Here is a 10,145-nt window from a genome sequence, read left to right on the forward strand (position 1 = left end):
TGCGGGGTGGGGAAATCAGTGCCGGTCTGGGGGGGATCGGTGCAGGGCTCCGGGAATCGGTGCCGTGCCGAGGTGAGGAGCAGGGGGGGGGGGATTTGGTGCCGGGCTTGGGGGGAAATCAGTGCCGAGCTGGGGGGGTATCGGTGCGCAGCTGGGAAGCTATGCCGGGGTTTGGGGGGGGCAAGCGGTGCCGGGAGCTGGGGGGGCGGGGGAGGACAATCGGTGCCGGGCTGAGGTGCAGAGCTGGGGGGGATTTGGTGCGGGGCTGGGGCTGATTTGGGGAGGGGATTTGGTGCAGGGCTGGGAGAGATTTGGGGGGGCTTAGGGGGGGCGCGGGTCAATGCGACTGCTGGGAGAAGTGTGCGGCTGCCAGTGACACACTCCAGCTACTCCAGCTCTTCCCCCCTCCGATCTGACATTCGACCGCAAGCAGGAAAATATTTTAATGGCTATATTCTGACATTCGACCGGAAAGGGTTAAGGTTGTAGGAATTTCACCAGCAACAAAAGAAAGGCTTCTTTACAATAAGGGCAGTTAAATTGGGGAATTCATTAGCCATGGAGATTGTGATGGCAGATACAATAGATATGTTCAAAAAATAACTAAATAAGTAAACATGGGAAGCTGATTGCCAATTATTGGAGTCAAGAAATAATTTATTTTCCCCTTATGAGATTCATTATATGATAATATCAACAAATGTTCCAGCACTCACTGACTCTACCGAAGAAATGGTCAACCAGGAAAAAAAGTCCAAAATGAAAATAATGTAATGTATACACAAGATAACAATAACTTGGAGTGATGTCTCACAATGGATAACAAACCTCGTTTAGGGTATACATGGTATGGAGAAAGAACACAGGGTAAGGGAGTGAGAAAGACAATAAACAAGGTGTGGGGAAAACAAACACACTAGGGGGAGGGAATATTAGGGGGCAACGTTTCGAGGTGAATACCTCTTCTTCAGGCCCGTTCCCTCGGGTCCAGAAGGACCATAAAGTACTTCCCTTATCCCTCTTTCCCCAACTAATGTTCAGATAAATCCCACAATCAGAGATAATAAGCTAAGCAGCAGAGCAGCAGCTCATAGTAGTCCAGAAGCAGCAAGAGTTCCAAAGTAGTGAGCAATAAATAGCAAAATCAAATCGTTTAAACCGTTTGATACTTGGCAGCAACGTATCTCTTTTTCACTCCTGCTTTTTGGGGATGCAGCCTGCATTAAGTTAGTTGCTATCATAGTTTTGAGTGCTGTCTATCACTTTTTGTTTGTTGACTCATTATATGATATTTCACTGGGGGGTTTTATTTGCCTTCCTATGGATCAATTTACTGTAAGTACAGATGTAGGATAAAGTATTTGTCATCTAAATTTAGCATAGGTTGAACTTGATGGACGTATGTCTTTTTTTCAACCTCATCTACTATGTAACTATATTTAAGTATTTAAAATACTGCAAAATGTACAGAGCTATACCTGTATACTGTATGGGGCCTATGCAGAGAGCAGCGAATTTTAAAATTGGCGAATTTATTAAAAAGTAGCTTTTTTGGAGAGTTTTATTCTCCATATGCAGAAAAGTGCGAATTCTGCTATGTTTAACATGGATGCGTGTGGCGAGTTTAAATTGGCGAGATGCGCGCTTCAGAAACGTGTAAAAACAAATTCGCGCCTTTTTTTTCCCTTTGCAATGGCCGCGAGCGGCAGCTTCTTGCCAATTTTTTCTGGCGAGGCAAAAAGGAGACAATCGCGCCATTTTATTGGCGCGAACAGCCGCTAGATGCCGTTCGCGCCTCTCTGCATTAGGATATTTTTAAAACTGGCGAGATTGAGGTTCTCGCCAGCCGCGAGGCGAGTTTTACAAATAGAAAAGAAAAAATGGCGCGTTTTTCGGAACTCGCCATTTTCTGCTGCTTTCTGCGCGATTTTCTCCAAAAAATGGCGAATTTCGAAATAGCGCTGCTCTCTGCATAGGCCCCTATGTCTTTTAAAGCCACTGGCATATTTGGTCAAAATAAATGCAGCTTATGGGTTATACTTTCCATGGCCAAACTTAAAAACTAAATATTCATCTCAATTATTTTTTGCTGAAAAAATATTTTGAGCAAGTAAATCAACAAAAAATGTATGTAACAATGCGAAAAGTTCATTTTTTAGGATCTGAGATCTCAAAAAAACCCACAGCATAAAATAAATAGCTTTGGAGACTGATTTAGATCCAGAATCAATACAAAAGCTGCAAATGACTGTCTGCCGCACCCTTATTTATTAAGCGGTGCTATGACCGAAGACCCCTTACAGACAGCTCAAGTGCCTCTGTGGGCCTTAGCCTATGTGCTGTTTGAGTAAAAGTGCAGTGCATGCGTAAAGTGTTTCCATGCAGGGAGGATTCAGGAGATTCAGCTCAGTTTTCCAGATCACAGAGGTCTCTTTAAGTTTGATAAGCTAGGTTAATGCAGCGTCTATTTAAGTCTAAATTATTCTGTTTTGTACTGAGAAATAAATACATGAATAAGAGTTCATGAAAAATGTAAATATGTGTACAACATACAGTGTGTAATGTAAACAAATACAGATTTGCATGTAATCAATGTTACACTATGCATTAATATCAATCTTAATGCAGCAATCGTCCCTACTTTTTTTTTTTTTTTAGAGTCCACAATGGGAGATCGGGTGGTCCTCTGTAGCTGAACCGTTCCATTTTCAGCTCTGGCAACCCGAAGTTCCCAATATACTTACTGGTAAAGTTACTGGGTATCAATTTCCTTCCATGGCAAACAAAATGACCACCAAATCTTAGGCCAATAGGAAGCCACCATATCAATGGCTGTGGTTTCCTATTGGATGGCCATTTAAATCCCCTTTAGAATCCAGAAAGTAACACGGTTAACATTACTGGTAACTCAAGAACTGTGGGAACTCCAGAGCTGAAAATAGTGCAGTTACACTCAGGGGAATTCCCGGTTCCAATCCATTTAATAAAGATTTGCAAGTTTTCAGTTGATTCACGAGTTAGCAAAGTTAAATGGTGTGATTACCCTGAAGTCAGCTATTTATATATAACTTTTTAGTGACATTGGCTTTTAATACTAATATATGATATACATATATTAAAATTATTTTTATTTGTCCACATAAGTCCGAACAGAAAAGGGATTCTTAGTAATGTGTCAGAGCTGCAAAAATCCCATAAGTAATATAATTTATTACTGAAATGTTGTACTGAGGCCAAAAGACATCTGAAATAATAAATATAAATATATACACATACACATACACACACAGGAATACTTTTGCACAGAGTAATAATGAAGTTTAACACACTGGCCTTGCCTGAATACATTTAAATCTGGCACAGAAAAATGGCAGATGTTTCAACAATCAATGGGGAAGAAAATCAGGTATTTTTGTGTCAGCGTTTTGTCAGGCTGTAGGGAATCTTACATGTTGGCCGGGTGCCATGTCTCTTGCCTCTGGATTATGTTGTTACATGAAAATACAATAAATTCCAGGAATAATTTGTCATAAAAATCAGAGGCAAATACAATTAATAGAAGAAGGTTTAAGACATTGTATTCAGTTGACAAATTAACATTCCATCAGAAATCTACCAGCCAAATACATTAAATATTCAAGATATGTATAGCTAAATGTGTCAGTGAACCTATGTGTTAAAAGTCCATTATTTAGCAAGCAAGGACACATCTCTACCTGCAAAGAGAGCAGTGCCCTGTCTTGTAGACAACCTCTAACAATGGAGAGTTCAAATTGATTCAATAGCTTTTGCTGGCGCACATAAGCAAAAATAGATTTGATCCAAAATATGCCAAACTGGTCTATTCTATGTGTACACAAAAAAAAATACACTTTGAATTGTTGATATGCATTACAAAAAATAAATATTGCTAACATTTGTATTAAAAATATAGAGTCCTGTCAGTACGAGTGCTATGCCACCGGAGAGGGAGTTTTAACTTTAGAAGATAAAGCCTGTTTGAAACGTCTCTTTAGATCTTGCATGTTGGGTGACTTTGGTCGAGGTACGTGCGAGCCTCTCCTCTTGTCTCCAGCACTCGTGGTTTGTACTTTGCTGATCTCTTTACAAAGATGCTGGAACACATCACAAACGTCCTCGCAGTTTTCACTAGTTGAGATTTCCACAAAAGCACAGCCTAGTTCATTTGCCAGCTGTATTCCTGAGTCAGATGGGACCTGTCTTGCGTGGAGAAGGTCTCCTTTATTGGCCACTATAATGATGGGGATCTTAGAATTTGAATGCACTTTCCGGATTTGCTGATAAAGAGGGCGAATGCACTGATAGCTCCTATAGTCAGTGATTGAATACACAAGAAGGAAGCCTTCGGCCCAATGCACATATCTCGAAATGTCTGGAGCTTGGGCTACATCATCTTCCACCTGCAGGAAAAACATAGACAAAACGATGAAGGCTGTTCTTACATACCGTAAATATCAAGATAGGAACACACAGGGCTTCAATTTTAAAATAACAATACAAAATAAGACACACATGATTTCCAAGTCATTGACTAAGTTGAACCTCTATGTTGACTTGGTGCACAGAAAACAATGTATATTATACAATATTAACTGTCACCAAGCACGCACCAATGCCATGCAAAACTAGACATTAACTTTTCTGTTATATAATCATGGTTTCTATTAGGTCATTGTGTGCTCTTAATATAGTACAATAGCCAAGTAATAAAGACTCTTTTCCTAGTAATAATGCTTAAAAGCGCTATGGCGTGAAACGCGTAGGTGGGCTTAACCTCTGCTTTTTAAGATGACCTATTAAAGATATATATTTTTTTACTGGAGCGCACATCTCTACTTTTTTTATTTCCTCATTTGTAGTGCACCGCTCTTCTCACTAAGTTTCCTGCTTCTACATCTGGGGCACTGCACACGGAAGCCTAAAGTAACTGCACAATGGATGGCCAGACTCATCAATATGTTAGTTCATTGTGGTCCCCCCCACAGTTTACATGTTCTTATTATATGGCTGTGGGAAGGCGTGAATATTTGAGCATAAAGTCCTAAACGATGTTACTTCTGGACACTGGATGTGTTAGCCTTCCGCAATTTTGCTCCTGGAAGGTTTCAGGCAGGCATTGGCTTTCCCCCACACTAGCCCCGGTATATGACGGATTGCATTCCCTTATTGGAATACCTGATATGAAATCAATAAATGTCTTTATTGCGTACATATTTTTCTATGTCTCTGAGCACCACACCCTTTCTGGACTGTGTTTTCTGAAAGTATTTCCACCTTTTACTACAAGAAATTCAGATTTTGCTAATCCGTACAGAAATTAAATGTAAACCGTACAAAGAATGTCATAGCTTCTAAGGAAAAAATACTTAGTATTTTCAAATACAGTACTAAGCAGAAAGTTAAATGTTGGCATTATCGGTCATAGCAACATCTATGCCAGGAGTAGCCAACTCCAGTCCTCAAGAGCTACCAACAGGTCAGGTTTTCAGGATATCCCTGCTTCAGCACTAGTGGTGCAGTCTTTGACTGAGCTACTGATTGAGCCACCTGTGCTGAAACAGGGATATCCTGAAAACCTGACCTGTTGGTAGCTCTTGATGATTAGAGTTGGCTACCTCTGATCTACAGTACATCTACATATTCTCAAAACAAACACTTTAAATTATTTATCAACATTTTACTTCCAAAGTACTTTCAACAAACAAATTAGTAAAAAAAAAACAAATATGCTTTTGATATATTTGTTACCTGTAAACAGCCTGGTGTGTCCTGGATCTGCAGAGATATCTGTTCTCCTTCTATATGCACAAGTCTGGAGTATAGATTCCCTATGGAATAAATTGTAAATATGTTATTTTTAATTTCATTTCATATTTTGCTAAATACAATTTTTACATTTAATCAATTAGATCAGGGGGGCTCAACTCCAGTCTTTAAGCCCCCCCCCCCCCTCATGTCAGGTGTTCAGGATATCCTGCTTCAGCACAGGAGGTGCAATAAGTCCCTGCTTCAGAGACTGAGCCCCCTGTACTGAAGCTGCGATACCCTGAAAACCTGACCTGTTGGGGGGGCTTGAGGACCCTTGGATTAGACTAAATCTAAACACTCACCTGTGTTGGTTTCATAGTCTCCGATGAATTTTTTTGTAAGGAATCGAACAATCATTGCTGAAAAACAAAAAAAAGTGTGTTAATTGATTTTCCTTATCTGTTGTATTTTTGGCGATGATGACAAAGCATGAATAAGCACACCAACATATTTTTGTACATCATAGATTGTTATCCATTGTGCCCTAAAATGACTGCTGTCTGGAAAAGCTGCTAATGTGAGATGTTAACACTTACATCTTACTAAAAATGTCAGAGGTAAGTTTCTTCCTCTTAAGCACGCCATCAAAAAAACTATATTCTGTTACTTTTAGTCCCAAAAACTTCTTTGAAGCAGTTGTTCCCTCCACTCTGTGTATCCTCATCACCTCTATATCTCACAATGTCAGTATCCTATAAAGTTCATAGGACACAATGCCTACAAAAAAGTTAGCAGACTTAAGTTTGTAATTTATTTTATAATTGGAAATGTATGTGTAGTGGTGGAGTCGGAAACACTTAATATTATCCCTTTAAACCTAGTTCAACAATTTGAAAAAAAGTTTTCCACTATTTGTTTTTTTTTAGAAGACTCAACAATAATGAAACATTTGACAAGTGCAGAAGGGTTGTCAGGCTAACATTTCAGAGAGGGTTAAATAATATTTGAACCCTTGGCCATCCAATATCTATTACAACCCCTCCCACATATTGATGGAAGGACTTGTCATTTTGAGATTTAGCATTAAATAACAAATTACTTCATTAATATTCTAAGAAGCACTGAAAGTGTAAAAAGTCCTCACTTTTTTGTGTATCTGATACACTGGTGCATATATACTGGAAAAAAACTCTAATTAGTACTACTTTGGACATTGACCCCTCTTAAATGTTGTGATGCAATCTGGTAATATTAGGGGTAAAGACAGGTACTAACCCACTTTCTAATTGTTCCACTGAATCAAGTCCACATAATACAGAGTGGGGATTACCCCAATAAAAGAATCAGCACCATCTCTCAACAGGACAAAATTGTAAGGGGTAAGTGGCCCCAATTAACCAGTGCTACAGAGCATATGTGACCCACAGTAATTGTAAAGTAAATGTTTTTAACTGCGTTTTAAACCGGATCACTTGGTGTGGTATTGCATGCTTGAGGCTATATGCATTAAACCCCTAGATGGCACAAGGTATAACAGAGGTATACAGAGTTGTAAGTAGGGAGTGTTTGGACCCCCCCTTGACCTCTGCAATTTCCCTGAATTGAATAATCTTGTATGCCTGGGGTGGCTCTCATTTAAGCAGCAGGTTTACTCACATGCGGTGTGAACGCCGGTTCTGTGTGCTCCATAGCTGACAAGGGATGCAGAGAAGGTGTACCTGTTCCGGTTTGGAAGGGGTGTTTCAGCGGGCACCACGAGGCAGAAAAAACGTAGCAACTGCTGGACTGTGCTGTAAAGTGTCATCCTTTTTCCCCCCTCTTTTTAACCATGCTTTAATAAAGGACACTTTACAGCACAGTCCAGCAGTTGCTACGTTTTTTCTGCCTCGTGGTGCCCGCTGAAACACCCCTTCCAAACCGGAACAGGTACACCTTCTCTGCATCTCTCAACAGGTTACAGCTCTAGGTAGGATTCTGAGGAACCACTGAGATACCAAAAGGTCCCTCAAGTACATGGACTCTGGCTGCCATTTAAAATGTCAATATACAGTCACATATCAGAGCTGGAAGTACAGTGAACTTCATCATTGTGAGCTACCTCATGGGTTGCAACTTATCATGGGGAACATGTGCTTCCTTCCTTTAAATGTGATGCTATATAGTGTATCTGCAGTAGAAACATGGATACGTTGTGTACCAGTAAAATAGATTACAACCTTCCCCATAAAAACACACAGGAAGGATTGACAGTAATTGTTCCACAAACAGCAGCACTAACTATCAAACACGTTATTTCTTTTCTGCTCTATTAACCTGTCACTTGTTACGAGTTCGAAATCCCAATGGGGGGGGGGGGGGGACACCTCGTCCATTCATACAAAAATAAAGGCTTGTGATGAAGTAACAATATAACAGTAACTATAATTGTTACACTGATCCATTGGAGTCAGTCCTGATGTTTCACTTCTAATGTCTTCTGGTCCTTAACCCTTTCGCTGCCAGTGGAAGCAGCCCCCCCCTACCCCCGGGAGCACAGAGACCCTTGGGGAGGGGGACACTTACCGGTTTTGCCCGCACTGCTTGTCCCCATCACTGCCATCTGGATGTCCCGGACGGTGAAATAATCCGCGGTCTCCGGGATGGGCGCTAGCAGAAAGTTGCTGGACATGTTCGGCAGACGCATGGGAATGGGTGGAGGAAGCCCCCAAGACTCACCCACCTCCTCCTCCTGCTGCAGCAAGTGCCCGAGGACATCAACCAGGAAAAGGCAGGCGAAGGAGCCGGTCTTCCTGCAGGAGAGGGGACCCGTGAAGTTATCTGTCCTCAGTCCGGCACTATAGGGTTTAATCTTCAGTGCACACTTTTTTTTGTATTAGTGCAAAAGCAAAGATATTTCTCTTGCAAATTGGCCTGTGGTCAATGCACACAGATGTTCTGCAATGGATGGGCAAAGGCAGAGATGCAGAGGTTTGGGGTGACGAGTGCCGGGTACAGTAGATGCAGCGCTGCCTGCCTCAGCTTCTCCAGTCTGTGCGCTCTGGGATCCGCTTATAAACGCTGCAGACAGGGGGTGCAGGCACGGGCTGCGCGCCGGGGCTGCGCGCTGGGGCTGGTGCTGCAGCCTCGCGCCGTGTAACCAGTCAGGGCAGTGCGGGGCGGAGCTGGGTGACGGGCAGGGTGACGCGAGGTGACGTGCTGTCCCTGCTGCTAGTCCCCACGTCACTGGGATACACTGCACACAGCGGGGAATCCGCTGAGGGACAGGGGAGGGGGCTGCAGATAATGGGCGAGTCACTGACCCTGCGAGGGAGCACCAAATAACACCACTTATGGAAGGAAGTGTAGGTGTGTGTATAACTGTGTGGTCTGTGTGTGTGTTTATGCACATCCTCTGGCTGCTTGAATGAACTCAGTCCCTTGTGAGCATTTGTAAGGATGTGAAGGAATGTATGTCACAACTCCGCCTGAAGAAGGCACCTTTTGTGGTCCTGAAAGCTTGCACTCTTTTTAACCACTGGTTAGCAATTAAAGGTATCACTCCCAGCCTCCTTTTGTTTGTCTATTCTACTGGCTAACACGGTACCATCCAGTGGCGTAGCTACACATTCGCGGGCCCCCAGGCCAAAAAAAAAAACTCCAGGGCCCAATTAATACTGACTGCATTTTTTTCTCCTTCCCCCCATCCTCTCCCTGATCCTCTTTCATCCATCCTCATCTCTCCCCATCCCTCCCCGTCATCATCCCTCATCATCTCCCCCCCCTCATGATCATCTCCTCCCCCCCTCCTCATCATCTCTCTCTCCTCTTTATCATCTCTTCCCCTCATCATTTCCCCCCTCCTCATCATTTCTACCCCTCATCATATCTCCCCCTCCTCATCATCAGCTCTTTTTCCCCTCCTCATTTCCCCCCTACTCCTCCTTATCTCCCTCTTCATCATCATCATCATCATCATCATCATCATCTATGCCCCTCCTCCTCATCTCTCCCCTCTCCTCATCATCATCTCTCTACCCCTCTTCAGCACTCTCCCCTCTCCCTCCTCATCATCATCAGCTCTCTCATCATCATCATCATCATCATCATCATCATCAGCTCTCCCCCTCCTTAGGGTAACCACATTTTCAAATGTAACCCCCCTTTTTTTTTTGCTTTCCTCCCTCTCCCCCATCCTCTCTCTCTCCCCCCCCCCATCCTCACTCTGTCCTCCCCCCATCCTCAGTCTCTCCCCCCAACCTCACTCTCCCACCATCCACTGTCTCCCCAATCCTCTATCCTCCCTCTCCTCCCATTCTCCCCCCATCCACTATCCTCCCACTCATCCTTTATCCCCTTTAGCCCCCCCCCCCAATACTCTCACTTCCCTCTCTCCCTCC

The 10,145-nt window shown here is 42.8% G+C and overlaps 1 protein-coding gene across 1 annotated transcript; it reads right to left on the reverse strand.

Annotated features, from left to right (window-relative positions):
- Positions 1-650: 650 nt before the first annotated feature.
- RASL11A (RAS like family 11 member A) lies at positions 651-8,819 on the reverse strand. The gene is made up of 4 exons (XM_075592204.1): positions 8,332-8,819; positions 6,132-6,188; positions 5,770-5,849; positions 651-4,421 (listed from the first exon to the last, which is right to left on the reverse strand). The coding sequence occupies exons 1-4, from the start codon at positions 8,450-8,452 to the stop codon at positions 3,954-3,956; spliced, it is 726 nt and encodes a 241-aa protein (XP_075448319.1). The 5' UTR covers positions 8,453-8,819; the 3' UTR covers positions 651-3,953.
- Between the last annotated feature and the right edge of the window lie 1,326 nt (positions 8,820-10,145).

Source organism: Ascaphus truei, chromosome 3 (genome assembly GCF_040206685.1).
Source record: "Ascaphus truei isolate aAscTru1 chromosome 3, aAscTru1.hap1, whole genome shotgun sequence".
Lineage (NCBI taxonomy): Eukaryota > Metazoa > Chordata > Amphibia > Anura > Ascaphidae > Ascaphus > Ascaphus truei.

Bases quoted from the DNA above. Each gene is read 5' to 3' on its own strand.
- RASL11A (XM_075592204.1), bottom strand. From the start codon at position 8,452: ATGCGTCTGCCGAACATGTCCAGCAACTTTCTGCTAGCGCCCATCCCG. The intron at 6,189-8,331 runs GTAAGTGTCCCC...TTTGTTTTTCAG, and splicing joins AAGCAGTGCGGGCAAAACCG to CAATGATTGTTCGATTCCTT. The intron at 5,850-6,131 runs GTGAGTGTTTAG...TTTATTCCATAG, and splicing joins AGACTATGAAACCAACACAG to GGAATCTATACTCCAGACTT.